At 45.8% G+C, this 25903-nt stretch overlaps 1 protein-coding gene across 3 annotated transcripts; it reads left to right on the top strand.

Moving 5' to 3' along the window:
* Window positions 1–3282: 3282 nt before the first annotated feature.
* On the top strand, window positions 3283–24058 carry LOC149357046 (uncharacterized). Of its 3 annotated transcripts, none has more exons than XM_089584428.1 (6): window positions 3283–6043; window positions 6936–7017; window positions 7589–7663; window positions 11913–12043; window positions 19999–20107; window positions 23991–24058. In XM_089584428.1, the coding sequence occupies exons 1-6, from the start codon at window positions 6028–6030 to the stop codon at window positions 24034–24036; spliced, it is 459 nt and encodes a 152-aa protein (XP_089440554.1). In that variant the 5' UTR covers window positions 3283–6027; the 3' UTR covers window positions 24037–24058. The 3 variants fall into 3 exon arrangements, with proteins under 3 accessions (XP_089440554.1, XP_089440555.1, XP_089440556.1); XM_089584429.1 differs by having other exon boundaries at window positions 3284–6043; window positions 6939–7017; XM_089584430.1 differs by having other exon boundaries at window positions 3284–6043; window positions 23986–24058.
* Window positions 24059–25903: the final 1845 nt, after the last annotated feature.

The following is a 25903-nucleotide window of genomic DNA, read 5'->3' as shown; positions in this document are numbered from 1 at the left end:
TCTGATTGAAACTTGGGACTCTCTTATGACGATACAGGACTAAGTGATGTGAAACATGACGTGACCATGGCGTAACGCAGACTCCGTGATTTCTGGTCGCCAGCGGTGCGGCCTAGCAGCAGCCGAAACAAAAAGCTACCGCCGGCCGCGCGTTGAAGGCATCTATCGGCTATTGCGGCCGTCGCTTCGTTTACGTTTGCACCGGCGTTTTGCCAGCGTTACGATGGATCCCGCTCTCGAAGTCGTCAACGAAGTTCTCGAAAATAGATACCTTTAGCATACCGTGCACCTTGTTACCGTTAGCGGCATACCGGGAGCCCGCCTACCGCCAGTGAGCAGGCGCTGATTGGTTCTGATGCTGCAGGCGCGCGCGTAGCTGCCGGGTGCGTGGCGCCATCTGGCGACGTCAAGCAGATTTGCGCGTGCATTGGCTGCGCCTCAGTGATTCGTGGCTTGTCGTATCCTAGTGCTGCTAGAACTATTGGTTCTAGCAACACTGTTTTGTCCTATGACGTCATCACGCTTGTACTTGCGAGTTTGGCCTGTGGCGGCGATACCTGTATTTTGGTTCTTGCTCTTTTCTTCGTTACAAGAGCTTTGTTGTCAGTATGAGTGGCGTTTTTGTAATCAGGAGCTGGTATTCTATCGATACAAGCCAACTTCAATTTCTCCTCAGTGTCCCTTTAAAAACCGAGCTTCCGCGGCGGGCCGGCATTGGCCCGCTATCGCCTAGGAGCGCCCTGCCCTGAGATTTGCGCTTCACCCTCGGCCGCCAGCAGAAGCGGGACCAGAAGACTTTGTGCTAATCACGCGGAATCGTCCGTCGTCCGTCAGATGGCGCTGCCGGCTCTCGCGGAATTCGTCAGGGCGAAGGAACTTCTTCACCCGCTGCCGCGACGCGGCTGACTAGCTACGCCCGATCAAAACGCACGACAGAATTTTTTGTCGCGTATCTGTCGCGCGACAAAATTTTGTGTCGCGCGACAAGCTCTCTTGTAGTGCATTGTGTCGTGCGACAGGGGCTCGTGTCGTGGGTTCTTTCTCGCGACAAAAGTGTTTGTAGTGGGTTCTGTCGCACGACAGTCATCATTCCTGTATTTTGTAGTGTGCAGAAGGTGCCTGTCGCAGGATTTGTCGCGCGACAGGTTTCTGTCGTAGGTGCTGTCGTGCTTCAGGGAGGGTCGTGCCGCGCGACAGGGCCTGCGTGCCTCGACAGAGTTGCCTGTCGCGGGTTCAGTCGCGCGACACTACAGCCTGTCGAGGTATCTGTCTTGCGACAGATACCTGTCGTGGGTCTGTCTTGCGACAGATACCTGTCGTGGGTTCTGTCTTGGGACAAATATCTGTCGTGGGTTCTGTCTTGGGACAAATATCTGTGGAGGCAAGTGTCGTGTTAGAGGTTGCAGTCGATGGTAATTGTGGTTTTCTACAGAAATCTCGAATTTCTGTAGCGCCATCGTGGGATAGTGATAGGCGGACATTCACCAATTTCGTGTTAAATCGCTTGCACTTTGGCGAGCCACGAAGACGATGCGACTTGCTTTGATCGATTGGCGACGATCATCGAGGGAATTAAATGAAGTGTTAATTCACAAACGCGACTCGAGTTTGCAACTCGCTTCCCTACCTAGCTACCGGCCGCACGAAAATTGGCGGGGATGAGAGGCGCCGCTCGCAATCAATCTTCCCTTCAGTTCGCACATGACAGTGTGAGCGAAAGAAGACCATGCTCAAGAGAAAGCATATGCACCAGCGAGAATGCTAGCGGTGCCTGTGAATGAGGCAGTGCTTGCGCATGCTGCGAGCCACGCGAGCGTCTTCATTCCATCCGGCGCGAGCATGACGAATAGCGCTACTGAAGGTCAGTGTACTCGTGGCTGCTGTGACCTGTGCGTCTCGCAACATACTGTACCCACTACCACATGCGGAGAAAAGGCTAAGGTCACATATACGCGTCGCTTAACGTCACGTAATGAGAGTAACCTGATGGCGAAAAAGCTGGAAGATTACTCGCAGTAATCGTCCTGCTATCACAAAGGCAGCATGTATGTTACGCACGCATGACCTGTTGCCTGTATAAATGATCAAGGCGACTCCCATATCAAGTTTCCACGTTTCAGTTTTTAGCCGCGCATGCTGCAAGATCATCATAAAATATGAAAAAATATATATATATTCTTACGTACGACTTCGTTCATTGCTTCCATTGAAAATTTCATGACAGTGACACAACCATCTCGCTAAATATAGAGACAGCGTACGAATCCTAAGGCCTAGTACAGCCATGAGCGTGTTTGAACACGGACGCCTAGAAAGGGCGCGCGCGTGGACCGTTGCGTCGCGCCTGCGCTGTAATTTCCCGGAGGAGCAAGAACCCGAATATTTGCCAGTCGACGTGGCGTTACCCCGCGACGCCAAGGATTGGGTGGCGAGTTCTGCGACATGAAGTCGCGCCGCAAGAATTCGGTCAGTGAGTGACTTCCCCATGAGGATGTATTAGTTCGGGGCTCCCCCTCCGTGACCAAGGGGCTTAATTAACTCGCGCGAACTCTGTGACTCCCTACTGTAAACGTGCGTTTAATGTCCATTCACACTCGCAATAGCAAAGGTCATGCGGCCAGCAGTCGCTTGCGATCGGGCAGCAGCTCCACGACACTTCCTCACACCTACAAGAGTGACCTGCAGCTCGCCTGCTCGTTTGATTCTCACGTGAAATGAGAAGTCTTGGGACTGACGTCAGTCGATCGCGCGCTTTGGTTCAGTCTCCTGCGCCCTCGCGCCTCGTCCTCTAGAGTGTTCTGGTCCCTCACGCTCGGTCCACTAAAGTGTTCTGGTCCCTCGCTATTAACAGTGTGCTACGACAACCTGAGCGAAGAGTAGAATGTCGGGGCGGTTTTGACGTGCGCCACTGCCATGCAAGCGTAAGGGCGCTCTTCTCGGGACCGGCCTGCCAGCCTGGAAGCCGGCGTCAGAAAAATTCACTGGTATTGTTTGTTCACGTCTATTTACTAAGCTCTGGGATAGAGTATCGTTAGCCAATATCGAGTTGTTGGTAGAAGCGGTAACAGCAAAACAAATTTTCTCCCACAGCCGCTTCTGCTGCCCATTGCAGCTCGCCTGGCTTCTGCTAGCTCTGCTCCTGAAGGGGTCGCGGAAACCGAGCTTATTTCACTATGACGCGGGGCTCACAGTAAAATGGTGGCGAGGGTAGCACCTCAGTGCTAGCCAGTTCCGAATCGCACTCAGCTTAGGCGTCGATGTGCAATCGGCTAAGCTTAGGGACGACAAGGGTAGCTAGAGAGCAGCGCGCAGTTCGTCGGCCGGCGCGCCCGCGGGCGGCGTCGTTGCCGAAAGCTCGGCTCGCTCAATGATTGGCTCAGTAGCTCGCGAACTGAGCAGGCAAGGCTGGAAAATCGAGCAGCGAGCGTCTGTCCTGCGACTGAGCGAGACTTTATTCTCACGTTTGCATGCAGCATAGGTGAACAAATTTAGCACACATATATGCATCGAATATCTGCTGCCTTACAGCGTTTATTAAACTCGTCCTCGACGTCACCGTTAGCGCGGAAACCGCGCATATCTTTATTTCACTACGAGACATGGTTCACAGTACAACGTACAGTGAAGAGAGTAGCACCTCAGCGCTAGCCAGTTCGAAAGCACTCTCAGCTCTGGCATCGATATGAAACCTGCCAGGCTTAGCGACGAATACGACATCCAGGGAGCAGTGCAAACTTGTCGCCCGGCGCGCTCGCGGGCAGTGTCATTTCTGAAAGCTCAGCTCCCGCAATGCTCAGCAGCCAGCGACTTGGGCTCGCAAGGCTGGAAAACTGAGCAGCTAGCGGCTGGACTGCGACTGAGCCCACGTTTGCAGCACAGGTAAACAACTTTTAGCTCACATACAGTAAAAGCTCGTTAATTCGACACTGATGGGACCGCGAAAAATTGTCGAATTATCCGAATGTCGAATTTTCGAATGAACAACAAAAAACAATGTTTGCCGCAACAGGACGTATACCTTTATTTGGCAAGGAAATCTGTAATCACCGTCTGCTTTTTCGAGCGAATTTGAGCGACTACGATAGCTCTAACAGCTGCCAGGTGCTCCGCGGCACACGCGCCGTCAGGGATTTGTTCACAGAAGTCCTCCCGCACAGACAAGGCTTCTGCGGCTCCTTTCACCGTGCACTTCGGCATTTGGGACAACTGCTCACAATCGTAAATCGTCGTCGTTGTCAGCGCCTGTCACTTTAATTATTTCATCCTCGGTCAGCTGACAGGACACAAAGGCGAGGCGCGCAGGCCCTGCGCGCTACCCACCCGAAAGCAGCGCGGGGAGGAGGTGGGGAGGAGGTGAAGGGAGCGCGGCTCCCCGCTTATCTGTTTTTTCAGCCAGCGTTCGCGGGGACGGCGTTGTTGCTGGGACGCGCGTCTTATCTTTTCTCTTTATCTTTCCTCTGATCTTTTAACTCTCCTCTATCTGCACATGGCAGCGGTGGTGGCTCGGCTGAGCCAGTAGGCAATCCCTTGCAATTTCCTTTCACCCTTCTCTGAGTCGCAACAAAACAGCAACAACAAGCAGCGCAGTAAACACGCTGACAAAGCGCGCATTTACCAAAAAAGGCGCCGTAAATAACCGCGATCGTAGCGACTGCTGCGACACAACAAAGCACAAAAAAAAGACGCCAGCCGCTTCGGCCGCCGCTAACTCGCTTCCTCGGATGGATGGATGGATGATAATATGACCATACGGATGGCCTATCAGCCGTACAGTAGCGCCGCTCATGGCAGTTTTTTTTTTCTTTTTGCTCTCGGCAAACCGGCTTGGCGGGCTGCGGAGTGAAGTCGAATTAACCGACGCACGGCAAAATTTGTTCGAATTAACGAGAGTTTCGCCCCATAGACTCCTATGTATAATTGTAGGGACCTCGCGCGCGCGTCGAATTATCCGATTTTCCGAATTAACGGGGGTCGAATTAACGAGCTTTCACTGTATACGCTTGGGAAACCGGCTTCGTTGCGGCCACCTTAAGGTGATTCTTACGCTCGTCATCGAGGCCATCGTCACCGCTCGTGACGCACTGGCTGAGAACTACAATTCGAGTGCGTGCTAAAACAAGCTGCTCGTATTTCGCGGAACAATCTGAACTCGAAAACACAGTTGCTTCTATCGGCTTCCATGTGGGCTCTTGCTCAATTGTGAAAGTACACGCGAGCAAGATGCGGCGAGTGCGAGCCGCTGTTGCATATCAGCTAAAGTGTGACGCAACTATCGGCGTAGTTTCGCAAAGCAGTTGATATCAAAGTTATCCGCTTGTACGGGTCACAGTTAAGCCCTCAGTTTCGTGTAAATCTCCGTCGAGCATGCCCGCGTCAGTCAAAGTAATGCATCGCAGCTGCTCTCAGTCCTACCGCTCACGTCCAACATATCCTTGATATGCACCAGCTTGAGGTACGGTGCATTTCTTTGCCCGTTTTGTCGCAATTAAGAGATTTTAGCTGGCAGCAAACGAAATTTCATTCCGTCAACAGCGTCGTCTGCGCCGTCGTCTGCTCCATCGTCTGCTAGAACATCCGGGGCACCCTGGGTGATGGGATCACAGGATCGCAGCTTCTACAAAAGTATTTAAAAGCGCTTTAGTGTTCGCACTTAATAAAAAAATAAATTTAAAACAATTGAAATATTTTTCTTCTGAACATAGTTCAAATATTAGTAGTAAAAAAGCGCATTTGAGTTGCAGTTTTTCAACGACGCAAAAACAAGGGCAAAGCCGCTGACGCCGGCGCCATGTCAGTGCGTGCGTTGCCTCACGTTTTGTGTTATTTGGATTTTCATGGCATTGTTTGAGTGCTTGTGCGGCGGACATGTGTGAAGAACAGAAGTGTGTTTTGGAAGCCAACGACGAGTATTACGCCCAGTCAACATCGGTGAGTTTGGACGGGCAAAGCCGTGAAGAAAGGCAGCGCTACGACGTCTTGTCATCTGGAAAGGCAATGAAGACGACGGCGCGGTTTTACTAAGCCTGGATGAGCTGCATGATTGGTGAGTACCGTCACCGCTTCTCTATTACTGATCTGTATTCACACGCGTTATTAGTGTGCGGCTATATAGGGATGGCAGTGGAGGCAGTCTGCGTGCGGTTGCCTCAGCTATAATGCGTTGCCTGAAAAGAACGGACGTATAGCCTGCGTGACAAGTCTTGCTTCATAGTCTGCGTTTAGTACTCAGGTGCCGTGGTAAATAAAAATGCCACCAGAGATCACAGCAGAGTTATGCGGTCGCTTGCTAGCGCTGCGAAAAACTACAATGTTTACTACATTCAACTGGCATGGATTTGTACTGCGTAGAAGACGACGATCAGTGCCGCGGGTGAGAGCGCTTTTGCGTGGACAGCTGAGAACAGGCGAGGGAACTGACAACGGGTGATTTTGCTCGCGGCTGGTACCCATCGGATGGATTTGTGCTATTTAGAAGATTATTATGAGCGGCAGTGCTGCGCGATGAAGCACTCGCGCTAGGCGAACTGCGAACAGACGACGGATGGTTTTGCTCGGTGTTGGTGCTCATCGGATCAGTGCTTACTTCTTAATATTCGTCATGCAAATTATTTTGAAGACAGTGATCGCATGTGGAAGGCTGGCGCATATGTACTAGTCATTTGTAAACTTTTTATCTGTGCTTCCCCATTGGAACAGAATTTGGCAATATTATGTCAGTTAGGTCGTTCTTGTGTCTTCCCTGAACTGTAGGCGTCCATGCTTCCTCTCCTTCAGGGCACTGAACTGTTGGGGATGCAACTGCACACTTATTTGGGATTTCAAGCTTTTTGCTGTATGCCTCGCTTATGCGGCCCGCTTTCAGGTCGTTCGCAATTGGTGATGGTTTGTTATTCATTTTCACTTTCTCTTATTTATTCTTGGTTGACTGCCGGCAGCAGTTCTCCGCGCTCGGAACTGTTCCCAGGCACGGAACCCTACCCACAGACCTCCCTGCACCTCACTCACCAGTGTTCTTCGGTATTTTTTTTTTGCTCTTGCCCCTACTTGCATTACCACTCGACAAATGTTTTGCTGTTTTTATTTGTGTGGAATTTGTTAAATGCACTACTAATTTTCGTATCATGCTCAGTTGTGACGTGAGATATCGGGCTCCTTGGTATTGAATGCATGTCTTTTGCATTTTCTCTTCTCATTTATGCAAGGTAAACTGGTCGACTGGGTGCTATGTTCAATTTAAGAATACATTAGACGCTGGTGCAAGGCACCCTAATAGTAATTAACTAAAGCCTGCGCATGCTATATTCGAATAGTTGGGCTCTTTTCATCATGCATAAGAATAAAGCGGTATTCCAGCCAGCTCATCTTTCAATGTGGTTATGACAGTCATGTAAATGTACTCAAAGAATGTGTATGGGTGTTTCACATACAATCTCCTTATTTATTTTGTCATGGGCCACCTCATTGCTTTTTGTGTTCCTATATTAATACCTCATTTTAGTTTCTGAAGCAGTCGACAGTTTGTTTTGTCGTCATTCATGACATTGTCACTGGCACTGACAGCTGTTGGTTGGGACGTATTTATCTGCAGTTGCCAGCTGCCAGCATCTGCTGGGCCATGCGTGCTTCCTGCCTTCAGCTGTGCCATCCCTCCAAGCCATTCATGGTAATTATCTTTTTCAGTTACGCATACCTTACCTGCCTGTTTTGAAGAATATTTTCAACATAGGCTCACTGCTGTGTTTAAAAATGCATGCAGAACTCTACATGCACTTTACAGCAGTACCTCAGCTTATTACATGAACTGCAAATTTGTACGAAATATAGCCGCACATGTAGCTCTTGACACTGCGCTGTTATTATAAAGTTGAGCCTGCTTCAGGTGCAGTGACTATTCCACACCTGTTGCCTTTTATGCATGTGTGTCCTCTAAAAGGGCCAAAATGTTCGTTTATCTTTTAAAAACGTTGTGCTGTACAATAATACTTTAATGGTATTTAGTGCTTGTACATTGAAATGTCAGTCAGTAAAGTAACATTGTATGATGACACCAAATCTTGTGTGGCATAGCATCCTTGCAGCGTACTTGGCAAGCTCCTGTCAGCGCAGATGTATTGCTGGTTTATTGCTGTGGCATGTGGTTATACTGTACAGTTTGTACCTCTACGTTCTTGACAGTATCCTTGAAAAATTTTAAATTGGTTTTTGAGCCAAGGAAGTGACAGAGTAACTGTCTCACATCTTGATAGGCACCTGAACAATGATGCAAGGGAAGGGATAAAGGAGGGAGTTAAAGAAGAAAAGAGGTGCCGTAGCAGAGGGCTGCAGAATAATTTTGGCCACCTGGGGATCTTTATCCTGCACTGACATCAAACAGCATGCAGTTTAGCCTGTGTTCACTTGGGCCTGCATAAAAAAAAACGAGCAGACCTTCTTAGAACTAACATTTCATTGCACCAGCTACTTTGTAGCTTTGACTGCAGTGACCTGAAATCAACTGTTGTTTACTTTGCACAACCCACATACCCTGAACAAGATGTGATGATGCTAGACGAGGTGACCCTCTCTGCATAGCAGCAGGTTGGTTCAGGAAATGCGAAGACTCATGGAGAACCGCTCAGTTATATTTGATTTCATGTTATTGTAGTATTAATGGTCAGTTGTAGTATAAGTGATGAATTCTTGCAAATGATTGAGGACATCAATACTCAGTGTGAAAATGAGAGCTAAATCAATACTTAATAATCAGGAAAGAGGCCTTTTTATGAAATGCAGTAAGGTACTGGAAGTCGAAACAGAATACACCTCGGCCAGGTCATGCACAGATATAGAGCATTTGAAAGAAATGGTTGGGAGAATAAGAAAGGGGTTTATTGCCTTAGGCATGCACTCAGAAGTTACGAGCAGCACCTTGCAGTATGCTCAAAAAGAAATTTTAAACTGCTTTGCCTTTGCTAAGCTGTCGGGAAAAGTGGGGTACTTTACAAAGGGCTTAAAATTGAGAACAGTGCGGTGAACCACTCAGGAAAATCATAGGGTTAATGATAAGAGATTGGGAGAGAACTGAGTTGGTTGGAAATAAATGCGAATTAAAATCTGAGCGGGAATCATAAATGGACATAGGCAGGACATACATTTTTTAAAGAAGCTGGCTATCCTTTTGGATAGTGGAGCGGTTACTCACAGCAGGAAATTGTGCTGTTCTTGCTTTCATTTTATGGACATATGCTTTGTGTCTTACATCTCTTGGCCTGCCATAGGCAGCATATGCTCATAATAAATTTTTACCTGTCTAATTATGTGGCACAGGGAGAATTGAACTATATAACCTCATCAATGCACACCCTCTCTGAAGTGAACTTTGTCAGCCCCGTCAGTCACCACATTGATGCATGTCACCCCAAATGGGAGCCGTCATGGTGGCTGAGTGGTTATTGTGCTTGGCTGCTGACCCGGAAGAGGCAGGTTCGATTCCAGCCAGTTTTGATTCCAGCTGTACTAGTCTCATTTCAATGGAGACGAAATGCTAGAGGCCCAGGTACCGTGTGATGTCAGCACACCTAAAGAATTTTCCAGTCCTCTACAATAGCGCCCTGTATAGCCTGCGCCGCTTTGTGGCATTAAACCCTTTAAAACCAAGTAAAGTAATGAATACATCATTTCCAAAAATTGTTTAAATTTATTATTTTCTAAACGTTAACAATTTTCTGCACCTGTTTTCCTTCGTCTTTCCCTCTTATTTCCTCCCTCATGCTGAGTAACAGGTCAGTGATTTTAAGTAAATATTTTGTTCATTTCATTAGCAAAGTTTCTCTGTCTCTCTCTATTGCTTTGCTTTTTGTATCTGCAGTATAGTATTATGCAGAAATATGTCAAGATTAGATCCAAGAGATATGGTCTAGATTTTAAGTTCTATAGTCAACCACACATTACTTATTACGCTATCAAGGCTTTTTTTTGGCATGTGCTACCTGGTACAGAACTGATGTGGCCTACAGCGGTAAATATTGTTTGAATGTGCATAAATTGAATAGGAAGGCAAATTTCCCATTTGACTATGTAAATAGATTGGGCAATCATGTGCTCACAAAGCTCATAAACTTTTCTGTTTCCAAAACTTTCTGTAAAAGGCACTGACTCACTGAAATACACTACAGTTACTTTTGCCTAATCCTGATATTATTTACTGAAGATTGGTTTGAGGGAAAGTCCACTGAGCTCGAATGAGTGCACGGCAGCTTGTCTTTGTCCAAAGTATTTGGAGAATAATGAATTTTGTTACCTGGCAGAGATAAAGCAAGGATGGCAGTGTTTTGTAATGTCCACAGGGCATTCTTCCAAAGCCCAGTATGCATGTAATTCCTTCATTTTGTGCAACATAAAATGTCTTCCCTTTACACTCATGGTTGAAACAAAATGCTATTTGAATACTTCACCACTCAAAAAATGAAGGCCATTGTGCTGCTCTACAAAATATCAGGCTGCAGCGGTTGTTGCGAGGCAAATTCACCAGGTTGTCATCATCATCAGTCTAACACCCAATGCAGGGCAGAGGCCTCTCCCATGTCTCTCCAATTAACCCTGTCCTTCGCCAGTTGTGGCCACCGTATCCCCACAAACTTCTTAATCTCATCCGCCCGCCTAACTTTCTGCTGCCCCCTGCTACGTTTGCCTTCTCTTGGAATCCACTCTATCACTCTTAAGGACCACTGGTTATCTTGCCTTTGCATTACATCTCCTGCCCAAGCCCATTTCTTCCAAATAACCCACGTTTTTTTCACACCTATTTGTCAGGCTCCGCGTTTTTTTCTCACCTATTCGTCAAGCTGCAAGCCACTTGCACGCCCTACAAACCTATTTAAAGTACATTATCCAGCATTGTTGGCATGGAGTGTGTAGTGCTAAAACAAAAAATAATACAACAGCTGATGATCTGCTAGAGCAACAGAATTCCAAGAGTTTGAGAAGGGCAGTGGGAGAACTAGCAAGGCGGGATAGCGAAATTCGACAAGCAGTGGACAGGGATCCTGCAACTTGTAGAGGACAGGCAAATTGGAGACTTGTGGAAGGGGCTGTAGTCTTGAGTGCGCCTAGCCGGCCTTGTGATGCATTGTATAGGGCCCTTTGTTTTTGAGTAAAACTGGTTTCTCCTGATTGTTGCATTCCAGAAAGATTCATCAAGATTGGGTTAAACCCAAGTTTCACGTGCAAATGTGCCTGTAAGAAAGTGTAGATTGATAATGCATGAAGCTAAAGAACCACTGGAGAGTAGTGGATACGTCTCGTATTTCTTCGTAGCTATATTGTTTAAACAGTGCTGGCTATTTTAATTCCTTTTTAATGCTTATTGCTTGTCGAGTTGCATAAAATTTTAGGATAAATTGAAAACTGGAGGTAGGTTTAATTACAATAATTATACCCGTATTTCTGAAGCTCTGTTCGAAGAGAGGTCCACATTTTGTGTGCATGCTTTGAATTTGATTATTTTCACACTGCAAAATGGAGGACAGGTCTGCTGTGAGAGTTTTTTTGCAATGAAGCGAGAGCAAGTGGTGCGGAATGCTTGTTACTGTGTCGCCCTGCCAATATTTCTAGAACCCCTGGGACCACTGAGCTTGTGAGTATCTATGACTCAAAAGGTCGGAGCTGATTGCCCATTCCGTGGTTGTCTGTATTAACCGGTGCAAGGCCAAGGGCTCATAGCTAACAAGCATATGACACCATAGAACTAGATGCAGTCAGGCTGGGACTGTGCAGTATGTCAGTGTTAACGAGGTCGTGATAAACGAGGTTTACTCTGCGAAGCTAGTGTGAAATAATAATTGTTCTTATGGAAAATATCGTTTTTTCTTAGTCATTGCAGCAATACAAGCATATCAAATCTGATATCTCTCACTCATCCCTCTATGTTTCAGTTTCAAGGGACCAAGAGTTGCGTGGAAGTCGTGCAAGCCACAAAGTTGCGTGCGGCTTGAGCCAGCAATCAGGAGCAGGCTGGGAATTTGCGAATTGCCAGTGGTATTCGCTCAGTCAAGCAGGCTTTACTGTAAGTACAGTGTTTTCGCCATAGCATTTCTTTGAAAAGTACGCATTGAGCTTGAATAGGACAAGCTGTCGGTCTAGTTGGTCTGATCCTTTGTGGTTGACAGAGCTTAGAAACACAGACTGGGGTCAGAAAGAAAAAATGTGAGGGCACAGGTGCTGACTACAGATTTATTCCAGAATCACCGAAACACTGCATATATAACCAAAACACAGGCGCCAACAGGTGGCAATTTTATGCACTCGTGGCAACAATAAGTGATATGGCCAATAGTGGGAAAACAACACAAACTAGAAACAGAAACCAAGACTATAGAGCAGGGAAGGATGAAACCATAACAAGGTTAAAGGAATAGTTTTAAGCAAGTCATTTTTAAGACCACCAGCACGTGAAACAGTGGAACGGTTTGACCAAAATTTTCAAGTACTGGTCTGATAACACGGAACTAAAACACTACACGCAAACACAGATCAAGGGCAGTGAAATAAAAGTAAAATGGCAAGAAAAAACATGCCGTGAAAAGAAAATGGTGATTGGGCAAGCAAACAAGAATTGGTCTACAAAGGTGAAGTGAGCTAAAAAACTGAAAGAATAAAAGGGGAATAAATGCACATGAGCAACAAAGGTGAAGCCAAGAATTAACATGGCTACAGGAGGAAGATGAGCTACTGTAAAAACGAGAGATAAAATATCAATAAATGAAATGAAATTTAAGCGCACACGAAAAACGCACACAAGAGGAGATACACACAGGACAGGCGCTAACTTCATCTGATTTATTCGCAGGTAAGAGAGCGAAAATATATACATAAAACGAGGCATGCGCAGTAAAGAAACAGATCGTCATATCACAATGCGTGCTCAAGGTATCTGTATTCTGCCTGCAAAAGATTAACTGATGTATCACTCACACAGTCATGCCCCCTCTTCCTGATGTGAAATGCTTCTAATAATTCACGTGCCGTCTTATCACCGCTCCTGCCAAGAATCTTTATCTCCTTCAGCCGCGGCTCGGCTCTGCAGTTCGCACAATGGTCAGCCAAATGTGTCCCTCCACCCCTTAATGCCCGCAAATGTTCCCCCGCCCGGTCATTGACACACCGCCCAGTCTGGCCTATGTAAGCCCTACCGCAGGTCAAAGGTATCTCGTAAACGACACCGGAACAGCAGTCGACATACTTCTTTGAGTGCTTCTTCCTGCAGCCACTGTTCTTTTTCGTGCATGAAATGCGTGAGCAAAGGTAGGCAAGTTTCTTCGGTGCGGAGAACACCACAGGAACGCCGTGTCGGCTTGCCACCTTCTTCACATGATGGGCAACCTTGTGGATATACGGAACCACTACTGGTTTAAACGAGTTCCTTTCTAGTACGTTCGCTTTGGCGAACATGACCTGCTTGGTTTTTCGAAGAAGGGCCTCGGCCACAGAAACAATGACCGCGCAGGGGAACCCAGCCATAAGTAGCCGGCGTACTTGCTTATTAAAGCTACACTGCATAGCACGCGGGCACGACTTCGAGAGAGCAGACCCCAGGCATAGGCCGGCAATAGACCTCTTAACTGTTTTGGAATGAGCGGAATCAAAAGGCAAAAGCTCTTTCTGTGCCCTCGGAGCGTACTCCCAACAAACATGATCAACTCCTATAGTAAAATTGACATCTAAAAACTGCAACGAACCTTGTAAAGGGAGTTCGTGCGTAAATCTCAATCCCCTCCCGTTCTGCTGAAAGCTCTCCAGGATGCTGCCAACTGCTTCGGTGTAAGAAATGTTGTTTAGTTTTTTCAAAACAATAAGAAAATCGTCTACGTACCTAAAAACTTTCAGCACTCCCTTCCCATTAAAGCTTTGCTCAAGGGCGCGGTCAATAAAAGCTAAAAACAGGTTACAAAGCACAGGGGCTACGCAGGACCCAATGCAGATCCCTTGTCTCTGACGATAAAATTTATTCTCAAAAGAGATAAAAGTGACACCTAAATAAAACTCAAGAACGCGCATAAAATTGTCCACTGTAAGACCGCATGAGTTCTGGAACTCCACCTCTCCGCTTTCTTCTATCGCGCTCCTAACATCACCGAACAAAACATCGTGGGGCACAGAATAAAACAGATCTTCCACATCTACCGAGAACATATACCCAACTGCAGAATTACCCTCGAGAAACTGTACAACCTGCAGCGAGTTTTTTACAGTAAAGGGGTCATGGACCTGTAGAGAGCCTAGGTGTTTCTGCAGGTACCTACTGAGGACGTGCCTATGTACCTATGTCGGCGCGGTCATTGTTTCTGTGGCCGAGGCCCTTCTTCGAAAAACCAAGCAGGTCATGTTCGCCAAAGCGAACGTACTAGAAAGGAACTCGTTTAAACCAGTAGTGGTTCCGTATATCCACAAGGTTGCCCATCATGTGAAGAAGGTGGCAAGCCGACACGGCGTTCCTGTGGTGTTCTCCGCACCGAAGAAACTTGCCCACCTTTGCTCACGCATTTCGTGCACGGAAAAGAAGAGTGGCTGCAGGAAGAAGCACTCAAAGAAGTATGTCGACTGCTGTTCCGGTGTCGTTTACGAGATACCTTTGACCTGCGGTAGGGCTTACATAGGCCAGACTGGGCGGTGTGTCAATGACCGGGCGGGGGAACATTTGCGGGCATTAAGGGGTGGAGGGACACATTTGGCTGACCATTGTGCGAACTGCAGAGCCGAGCCGCAGCTGAAGGAGATAAAGATTCTTGGCAGGAGCGGTGATAAGACGGCACGTGAATTATTAGAAGCATTTCACATCAGGAAGAGGGGGCATGACTGTGTGAGTGATACATCAGTTAATCTTTTGCAGGCAGAATACAGATACCTTGAGCACGCATTGTGATATGACGATCTGTTTCTTTACTGCGCATGCCTCGTTTTATGTATATATTTTCGCTCTCTTACCTGCGAATAAATCAGATGAAGTTAGCGCCTGTCCTGTGTGTATCTCCTCTTGTGTGCGTTTTTCGTGTGCGCTTAAATTTCATTTCATTTATAGCTATGCACCATCTAGCCCAAACAGAAGTTTTGTTAAATTATAAAATATCAAAATGTGAAATTCAATTAGTATTAAAGATAAAAGCAAACAAAAACGCGAAAATAGAGGAGTTGGCAGAAAAGTCAAGGCATGCAAGATGTTTTTAAAACCAGGGCTAGGTCAAACATCCTGAAGAAAGGCAATCTTTTTTTCTGAGGGTGTTCTTGCCCATTAATCCTCGAGCCTCAGAATCCCGGCTGCTCCCACCAGTTCATGTCGGCTTATTCTGGTGCTTTTTTAACACAATGGCACTTTTTCGAACATGGGTGGCATGGCTTTTTTCGGTCACAGTTTTGGCAATGGACTTGCAGATTTAGGACGTGCTTGTAGGCCAGTTGGTTGGAAATCGTTAGAAAAACCGCAAAACAGAATGGGACAAAGGCAGGCAAAACACAAGGCGGTACGACAACTGAACATTTATTGAAGAAATGAGTGCTCATATGGATCAGTTGCGCATGTAATCTGCAAACAATCATTGCAAAAACAACCTAGGGAGGGAAACAAATTCCAATTCTTTCTGAAAAATGGACACAGAAGGCGTGCTATCCCACCTATCTGGCTTCGACCTCAGGATGGCAACAGCCTTGAGAATTTCTTTCCAACTGGCCCTTTATTCATCCAATAATAACGTGCAGTTCAGTCTAGGTTAACAGTCTTTACAACTGGGACAGTGGACAGGCAGGCAAGGTCGTCCGGGCCTACCCAAGGAATGCTAATACTCTTGCAAGGGAGTGTTTCACCATCTACCAATTTGGCCGGTATAAAATCGACCACAGCTGAGAGGAATCGTGTACACCACCCCCGTTGCACATGGCATGAGGCATTCAAAAAGTACCGCCAACGGGCATGTTGTACGAGATTCCCCTCACCTGTGGCCAGTTTTATATCGTCCAAAGTGGTAGATGTTTACACATTTGTTTGCAAGAGTATGCGTGTTCCTTGAGTAGACCCGGAGGCATTTGCCGTCCCACTCACTGTCTCATTGTAGACTGCTATCCCAAACTGAACTGCACACAGATTATTGGATGAAGAAAGAAGCAGTTGGAAAGAGAAATTGTCGAGGCTGTTGCCATCTTGAGGTCAGAGCCAGATAAGTGTGTCAGCACGCCTACTGTGTTCATTTTTCAGGAAAATTAGCGTTTCTGTCTGTGTTTCCCCCGGTTGTTTTTGTTTCGTTTTTGAGCAGGTGATTGTCATATTTGCTCAGCTCTATGGTTGCCATTGAATTTTTTTGCCTCTTTACGATTGTTTGCAGATTACACACGTGACTTGTCTATATAAGCACTGCTATTCAATAAATTTTCAGTTGTCAGTACGGCCTTGTGTTGTCACCTGCCTCTGTGCGATAGTTTTGTGGTTTTGCTCTTTCCGACTGGCAGATTCCCGAGAAATGTACCCGATAAATCAATCTTATGCTCCCTTATCCTTTCTTTGATGCCAATGTATACCTTGCCGCAAGACAAAAGGATTGATTAAATGCCTTCCGCGCATGGCGCTAAGGGTTTTCTGTGCTGCGTGGTGCAGCGTCTTTTTTTTTCATTAAGGATTCCGCAACTGCAATAGGTGCTAGGGGGTCAGAGAAGGCAATGTCTACTCCTGCTTTCTCTCCGATTTTCTTAAGGTTCTGTGAAATTTACCTTTAGAAAATTCGAGAGATAGAGTAGATGCTTTTTTTGCTGCCCCCCCCCCCCCCCCCCCATCACCTATCACACCTCTCTAGGATCGTCAATGAAAAAGAAAAAAGAAACAGGCTGCACCGCATTGCACAGAAACCCTTAATGGCATGCACAAGAAGTGCTTTCTCAATCCCTTTTTCTTGCTGCAAGGTATACATTGGCATCAATGGAAGGCTAAGAGAGCATTACACTGATTTATCGGGTACATCTCTTAGGTACCTACAAGTGCACTGCTGATAATGGGACGCAAAAAAGCCATGCTGCCCAAAGTTCGAGAAAGCCACTGTGTTAATAGAGCCCCGTAATAAGCTGACGCAATGCAATGGTGGAAGCCGCAGAGATTTTCAGGCTCCGGGGTGAATGTAAAGAACACGCTTGGTTTCACTCGGAGGATTGCCTTTCTTTGTGGACGTACTTGATCTAGCCCTGGTTCTACATGTGTGTTACATGCCTTGCCTCTTCTGCCAACTTCCCTCTTTTGGTGTTTTTCCTTGATTTTTGCCTTCATACTGGTTATTGAATTTCACTTTTTTATATTTTATCTCTCGGCTTCACTGTACGTCATCTTCCACTTTTAACCATCTTAATTGTTGGCTTCACCTTTGTGGCTCATGCGCGTTTTTATTCCCCTTTTATCCTTTTAATTTTTAGCACACTTCACCTTCGCTTGTTGCTTAATTCTCGTTTGCTTACCCAATCGCCATTTTGCTTCTATTGCGTGTTTTTTCTTGCCATTTCTCCTTCATTTTTTTTTTCACTGGGCTTGGTCTGTGTTTGTGTATAAGGTTTTTTAGTTCCATTTTATCAGACCAGTTCTTAAATATTCTTTCGGTCAAACCTATCCACTGTTGGCAGTCTTTTAAAAATGACTTGCTTATAAATTTTTCTCTCACCTTGTTCTGGTTTTATCCTGTGCTGTGTCCTCTGGTTTTTGCTTCTAGCTTTTGTTGTTTTTCCACTACTTCTCATACCACTTCTTGTTAGCACGAGTGCATAAATCGCTGCGTGTTGGTGCCTGTGGTGTGGGTATTTATGCAGTATGTCGGCAGTTCTGGGAAAAGTTTTAAGTTCAGTGCCTGTGCCATCATCTTTTTTGTTTCTGTCCCTTGTCTGTATGTCTGAGTGCTGTCAACCACAATCGGTGCATTGAGCTGACTGCTCTGCAGCTACCCATGTGTATGCAATGAAGTGGCTTCAAGAATAATGTACACAAAAAAATTGATTCCTTAAAATTTCTGGCATGTTTTTTAGGAAAACATTTGGCATTTAAAGGGCTAAGAGTGCTCTGAAAATCTAAAAATTATGTGCTTCTTGGGGCCTTTCCTCAAATTTCACATCACCTTGTAGCGTGATGCAAGACGTTCAAGTTGTTACCCACAGTTTACTTTTTTGTTGCCCACTTATTGGCTGCCACCTTCTTTGGGAGGCAGTGTCATGGGGTTTGGGAGACAATCTGATTCCTGTGTGTTGGCTGAAGCTGTCTAAGCTTTTGGATGTGGGGAGCAGGTTCACGGTGCCAACTTTTGGCTGTAACTACAGTTTGGCCATGACTGTTAGTCCTTTTCTGTGATGCAGTGTCATTTATGTAATGCATAATTTGATGATGAAGCAGTCTCAGGGGTTGCGGTGCTCAGCTGTTGACTTCAAAGACACAGGATCGATCCTGGCCGCGGCAGTCGCATTCTGATGGAGACAAAATGCTGGAAGCTTGTGTACTGTGCGATGTCAGTGCACGTGAAAGAACCCCATGTGGATGAAATTATCAGAGCCCTTCACTATGGCATCCCTCATAGCCTGAGTCACTTGGGACATTAAACCCCATAAATCCAAACCCATTTTGGTACTTCTCAGCTTCGCCGCTGGCCTGCAGCCTCCCACAAGTTGACGAACGGCAGTTTTTACACCATTCGTAAATGCCTACATAGACGCTACATCATTGGTGGCAAAGGTTGCCAGATGTGCAAGCGTTTCCGGTAGTTTTTCTCTGTTGCTTTCGTCAGGCAGCTTGCAAAAGATGTTTTACTAGGCTAATAAACGGTGAGGTTCTTTGTGTTCTTAAGGTGGTGCAGCGTGATAAAACAGACACATAATAGCCATGCCATGCTTTTTTGTAGCCAAAGGCAATTTTTCGCCTTATTCTCATCATCATTTGCCTTTCATGCTTCCTCGAGGGACGGCAGTTGGAAGAAGGTCTCTAGAGCAGCTCCTTGTCTGAAGAAATGCCGAGTGGCATTCTTCAATCCTAACTGCCCATCAAATGGAAGAGCAGTTGTTTTCTCCACTCCACAGAGTGGAGACGGAGTATCGAGTTGAGGCGCACTTCTGAATTCGGCGGTTAGCCTTTCATAGGCAGCAGATATGCGCAATAAACTTTATTTGCTGTTAATCTTCCAGTTAAACACCAAATCCTCCTCATTCCTCATCAGTGCACACACTGTGTAAGGAACTTTGTCACTCCATTTGTCACCACTTTGATGTATGCCATCCCTAATTCAGGGGCTGTATAATTTTTGAAATTTTGTTGAAATTGCTTGAAAACCTTTGCAATTTCCTGCACCTCTCTTTTTCCCCCAAGTCCCAAACCTACGCAGAGTGCAAGTGGGTTTTTAAACTCCAGCTAAATTTTGTTATTCATCAAAGGGCTTTTCTCTCTACTGCTTTGCTGGATGTATCTGAAGTATAATATTATGCACCAGTGTGTGAAGCTTTGCTCCCAGAGCTATTAGCCCGAGGTAGTAATTTTAGAGCATTGCGTTGCGTTCTCAGCCTGGTTGCGTTTTGAGCCTGAGTTGTGCTGATTCCACGGATAGAACCCAAGTTGGCAGCCTCCAATGCAGCAGTGTATCCCAGTAGTTGCCATGGGAGCCGAGGTGGTTAGATAATGGAATAAAATAATAGCAGGTGGCAGTGTGATGCTCGAGCACCACAGCTCGAAACTAAACTATATCGATCAGTATATGTATATCTGTCTGGCAGGCATTAAAGTCTGGCTGCTTAGTCACGACATTCCTGTAAAATTAGTGGGTGAACCGTTTGGCATGAATGTACCAGATGGTGTCATACGATTCAGCCTGTCGTGCAGCATAAACTTACTAGTTAAGTTAGAGCCTTTCTTGCAGCACGGATTCGAACTGACAACCTATGTTAGGTGTATTAATGCTCATTATTCGATCTGCTCATTTTTTATATTCAACCACACTAACATTACTTATTACCCCATCTGTGCAGATTCCTTCTGGCACTATTTGAAGTTGAAGGGTTGCTCGGCTGAGGATCTCCAAAAGTACCACAAGAAGGTGACGCGCTACCTGGCACAGAAGTGCTGTGGCCTGCGGCGGTAAATATCTGTTCAAGCCAATAGTCTCTTGTTATATGCATGAATAGATTGGGTAAGCTCATGTGCTTACAAAACTCGTAACTTGACTGTATTTCCTAACTGTCTGTATGGTACACTTAGGCACTGGAATAACCTGCAAATCGCACTGGAATTTGCCTACTATAGTGAGATACTGCTTTACCCAAGTTCTGCTTAAGGATAGTCTGCTACTGAGATGACGCACAGAAGATTATATTTATGAACCAGACTGTTAACAGCACTTATGGACCACATTAGCAGACTGTTCTGAGACCGCACACAGCCAGGCTTTTCAGCGTGGAAGAGGCGGCTTTAGACAAGGCAGGCGAGCGCTCTGTTGCTGCACATTAAGTAGCTGTCGGATGAATCACGAAAAAATATGAACGACGCGCCAGGAATATGACTACTACAACCCTTCGGAGATGTGCAGTGCACAGTATACGGCCATGCCAGCGACATGTCTTTCTGTTCAAACTTTCTCTAAAACCGCTGTCACTACGCAGAAGCAGGTTGCAGTATCTGTACTAAGAATCTCTTAGTGAAGCAGCGCAACGGCACAAGGCCAAGGGAAGAAGGGGACAAAAACAGCGCTGAACTACAACAAATGTTTATTCCGGATGCTAACAGCATATATATACTCTTTTGCACCTTAGAAAAAACAAAGAAACAGAGAGCAGCAGAAAGTATCAATCCCAGTCATTATGCGCATGCAGCTGTATCGCGTGTACATCGATCATTTGAAATCGGGAAGTTGTGCTCTTTCACCGAGATGGCAACGGAAGGAGTGCTGATACAATTCGCACCCAGCTTCATGATCTCAGATGCCTCAATAATCTCTCGTGTAAGCTTATCCTTGTGTTTGGTAACAACTTGGCTGTTTTTGAATTCTGGGTAACATGAACAGTCACGACAGTGAGTACCTATGTGGCGGGCCGCGTTCTTGACATTGTTTGCGTGCTCTTCAAGTTTTTCATTAAGACACCGGCCAGTTTGGCCGATGTATGACCCACCACACTTCAACGGGACTGAGTACACCACGTTGTCTTGGCATGGCACATACTTCATCCTGTGGTTTTTCTTGCAATTATGACCAGATTCCGATCTTTTATCCGGGCGATTAACTCTCGCACACAAGCCACTCAGTCTGACAGGAGCCGAAAAAACATCTACTCCTGCCTTTTTGCCTATTCTCTTCAAATTGTGGGACACAACATGAACATAAGGTATTACTGCCAGATTTTTTTGCTTGGAATGGGGGACAGCTTTGCCCTCCTTCAGCTTTTTCAATATCCCTTCTGCTACTGATGCCAGAATATGAAGGGGGTATTTTGCGTCTGTTAGCCTATCAACCTGATTGGAGAAACTAAATTCAAACTTGTGTGGGCAGGATTTTTGCATGGCATTTTGAAAGCATGACGCCACAATGCCTCTTTTAACAAGCTTCGAATGGGCTGAGCTATATGGAAGTAAGGGCTTTTTACCCCTAGGATCAAATGCCCAGCATACATGGAAATCAGTAAAATATAAGGTCAGATCAAGGAACTTAAAGCGATCATTCACAGCCACTTCATGCGTAATTTCCAGCGGCGAAAGCACTTCACAGAATATCGCGCACAGGTCATTCACTTCCGCAGCGAAGCTAGCCGGGTCACAATCTAGTAAAATTAGGTAATCATCTACATATCGGAACACTCTTGCAACTGTTGAGCTCATGAGTGATTGTTCGAGTGCCCTGTCAAGCTTAGCAAGGAACATGTCACTTAGCAATGGAGCGATGCAAGATCCTATGCAGATCCCATTCTTTTGAATAAAAACAGTTCAAAAGAATGGGATCTGCATAGGATCTTGCATCGCTCCATTGCTAAGTGACATGTTCCTTGCTAAGCTTGACAGGGCACTCGAACAATCACTCATGAGCTCAACAGTTGCAAGAGTGTTCCGATATGTAGATGATTACCTAATTTTACTAGATTGTGACCCGGCTAGCTTCGCTGCGGAAGTGAATGACCTGTGCGCGATATTCTGTGAAGTGCTTTCGCCGCTGGAAATTACGCATGAAGTGGCTGTGAATGATCGCTTTAAGTTCCTTGATCTGACCTTATATTTTACTGATTTCCATGTATGCTGGGCATTTGATCCTAGGGGTAAAAAGCCCTTACTTCCATACAGCTCAGCCCATTCGAAGCTTGTTAAAAGAGGCATTGTGGCGTCATGCTTTCAAAATGCCATGCAAAAATCCTGCCCACACAAGTTTGAATTTAGTTTCTCCAATCAGGTTGATAGGCTAACAGACGCAAAATACCCCCTTCATATTCTGGCATCAGTAGCAGAAGGGATATTGAAAAAGCTGAAGGAGGGCAAAGCTGTCCCCCATTCCAAGCAAAAAAATCTGGCAGTAATACCTTATGTTCATGTTGTGTCCCACAATTTGAAGAGAATAGGCAAAAAGGCAGGAGTAGATGTTGTTTTTTCGGCTCCTGTCAGACTGAGTGGCTTGTGTGCGAGAGTTAATCGCCCGGATAAAAGATCGGAATCTGGTCATAATTGCAAGAAAAACCACAGGATGAAGTATGTGCCATGCCAAGACAACGTGGTGTACTCAGTCCCGTTGAAGTGTGGTGGGTCATACATCGGCCAAACTGGCCGGTGTCTTAATGAAAAACTTGAAGAGCACGCAAACAATGTCAAGAACGCGGCCCGCCACATAGGTACTCACTGTCGTGACTGTTCATGTTACCCAGAATTCAAAAACAGCCAAGTTGTTACCAAACACAAGGATAAGCTTACACGAGAGATTATTGAGGCATCTGAGATCATGAAGCTGGGTGTGAATTGTATCAGCACTCCTTCCGTTGCCATCTCGGTGAAAGAGCACAACTTCCTGATTTCAAATGATCGATGTACACGCGATACAGCTGCATGCGCACAATGACTGGGATTGATACTTTCTGCTGCTCTCTGTTTCTTTGTTTTTTCTAAGGTGCAAAAGAGTATATATATGCTGTTAGCATCCGGAATAAACATTTGTTGTCAGTTCAGCGCTGTTTGTCCCCTTCTTCCCTTGGCCTTGTGCCGTTGCGCTGCTTCACTAAGATATGTCAGACCAACTCGCCCACCAGTTCATGTTGTACTAAGAATTCGTATCTTAAAGGAAAAAAGAAAGCGCAATGTCCACCTTTGGCACGATTTCTGCAGTGATGTGCGTTCTGCCGGCTGACAGTACACCGCTTGCTTGGTGTTGTAGGCCTAACATGTGCTTTACTCAAGGTGTAGCGAGAAGCGCTTTTGAACTAGCCACCAGCGATCACAGAAATGTCTACTCTTTTTACCGCCTCTACAATAACTTTATGGTGGTATGAACGTGCAGTTTTTATTCCCGCAACGTCTTCGTAAGTGAAGCGCGCGGAAAAACGGGCCAGGCGGACCGCCTCGCACTGATAGATGCGGGTTGCATGCACGGACTCATTCTGAGCCGTTGGCAGAACAGTCATTACAGGCCATGATGCACTTGGTCACACGTTGCATGCACGTCTGCATCTTGATTTCTATCTGGAAACAGCTTGGTTGACGTCACTTCTGTCAGTAAAGTGCTCTGCATGCCAATGTCTCTCCCATTCCGGACGGTTCCCGCCAGCCATCGTATGAAGCGGCGTGTGCATATTCTTCAGTTGTATAATTGAGGCTTTAATGCATTATTCCTATGGGTTTACGTCGGGCCCGTGCCAATTTGATGTTAAATGTGGATCGTTGCATGAAAGGGGAATGCATAATCAAGATTCCACTGTATGACTTTTGTAACATTTGCATGCATTTGTTGTGTATGCATACTATATATATCACTGTTCTTTTTCTTCACCTAGGACAGTCTGAACAAGAGAGACCTGCTGAAGAAAAATTCTGTATATATGTAAATAAATAGTCGATTTGCTCCAAGTGAGGCGTTTTTATACCTGGCTGTACTGCAGGAATGCATCGAATGTTCAGAGTCAGACTGCTGCTCTGTAGCTGCATATTAATTGACAAATAAAGCGTACTTGGTAATGACTACAGGAATACAACACACTACACAAATGCACTACAGAAGGCAGACTACAGAGATACGACACTACAGAAGACAGACTACAGAAATACTACACTACAGAAAGACTACAGAAATACTACACTACAGAAGACAGACTACAGAAATACTACACTACAGAAGACAGACTACAGACTACAGAGGACAGACTACAGAAATACTACATGCCCAAAATACGACAGACTACAGAAGTTTTCTGTCGTAAATTCCTGTAGTGCGTTTTGACTGGGCGGCCACGACAGTAAACATGTAAGTGCCCCCCCCCCCAAAAAAAAAAAAAAACCTCGACAGATTAGAGCAAAATTTGCTTTCTCGCTTTTTTTTTATCGCTCAAAAGGAAAAAACCCGCCAATATTTCCAATCGTAGTTACCTGCAGAGTCCCACATCATTACGCGCTGCAAACATTCTTCTAAATGAGTTGTTTGGAAGTGTGCTCAGCAGCTGGAGTGGTCCACATGGTGGCAAGGTCTTCGCAATATATAAACGCCGTCGTTGGTCATATGTCCGCAACTCCGAATTGACTTATCTTCTGTTTCGACAACAGATGCCGACGACGGCGCAGGTTTTTCTTAGACACGAGCTCCTTAAAGCTGTCCTTTAAGGAGCTGAACTCAGTTTTTACGTTATCGTGTTAAAACTGAGTTCGTTCACAGCAACTGCTATTGATGTTCTTTGCTACTCTACTGGAGTGGTATAAATCTCCCACTGCTTTTTGAGACTTTCTTCATGTTGGTTAAGCGGCACTTCCTTTCTTCCGTTCCGGGTGGCTTGCTAAATCTTCGTCCTATGGCGCTTCAGAGCGCATTTATGGGCGCATTTTTTTGGCTTCAGGTGACCGTGTTCTCTTGCGTTTCTACTGACTCGCCGGACGTATGGAAGTTGACGAAGACGACGATATGCAAAGCACAGCGCGGAATATCGTGGTAAAACGCTGCGGCGATGGCCGAATCGCCTTTTTTCAGGTGCATGTTTTCTTCTTTGTAATGATGCATCATTATTACACATGGATTACCACACGGTATTCTCCTACGACCACTAAATAATTTATAGTCGAATTTCTTTCTCGTGCTGTTTCGGCTTCAACAGCCGATCGATTGATTGCGACGTCAAAAAGTGATTTTTGATCACGTGAGGCATGAAAAAAATTGCAATATAATCTCTGATTCTACATTCATTGTCATAACGGCTCTTGTGGAAGGCTTGTTTTAGCACTGTAAGGAATTGAAGCCACGATGCAGTGATTATATCGAGTTTTATCCTTGTCTGTCGTGACATAAAACCACTCTCCGACCTCGCAGTCATCGTTCGGCTGTTGAAACCGAAACAGCAAGACAGAAAAATTTGGGTATAAATTATTCAGCGGTCGTAGGCGAATATAACACATGCTGATTCATGCAAAGTAGCGTCTTCCGTGTCACTGTAGAGAAGAAAACGTGGCATCCAAATTAGGTATCTGTACTCCTTTAACCAGTGGAAAATGAAGCTGATATGTTCGCGCTCTGCGGATTCGAATCCCGCTGTAGACTATAAGCATGGTGAATTTTCCAATTCCACTTCCAGCCAACGTTAATGGAACTAAACTCAGTTGCCAAACCCAGAGCGGTTTCGCGGCGCCGCCAGCACTGGCTGCTTTGAGTGGCGCTGCGGTCGTACCAGGCTTCAGCCGGTCCGATCAGTTGCTGTACTCCTAGTACTGTGC

The sequence above is a fragment of the Amblyomma mixtum genome, chromosome 3 (genome assembly GCF_055824585.1).
Source record: "Amblyomma mixtum isolate Tamu chromosome 3, ASM5582458v1, whole genome shotgun sequence".
Lineage (NCBI taxonomy): Eukaryota > Metazoa > Arthropoda > Arachnida > Ixodida > Ixodidae > Amblyomma > Amblyomma mixtum.
Note: the sequence above shows the minus strand (reverse complement) of the source record. Positions and strands in the feature narration are given on the sequence as shown.

Coding starts and splice junctions, on each gene's coding strand:
- LOC149357046 (XM_089584428.1), top strand. Junction 7,664..11,912: donor ATCCCTCCAAGCCATTCATG/GTAATTATCTTT, acceptor TCTATGTTTCAG/TTTCAAGGGACCAAGAGTTG. Junction 12,044..19,998: donor TCAGTCAAGCAGGCTTTACT/GTAAGTACAGTG, acceptor CCATCTGTGCAG/ATTCCTTCTGGCACTATTTG.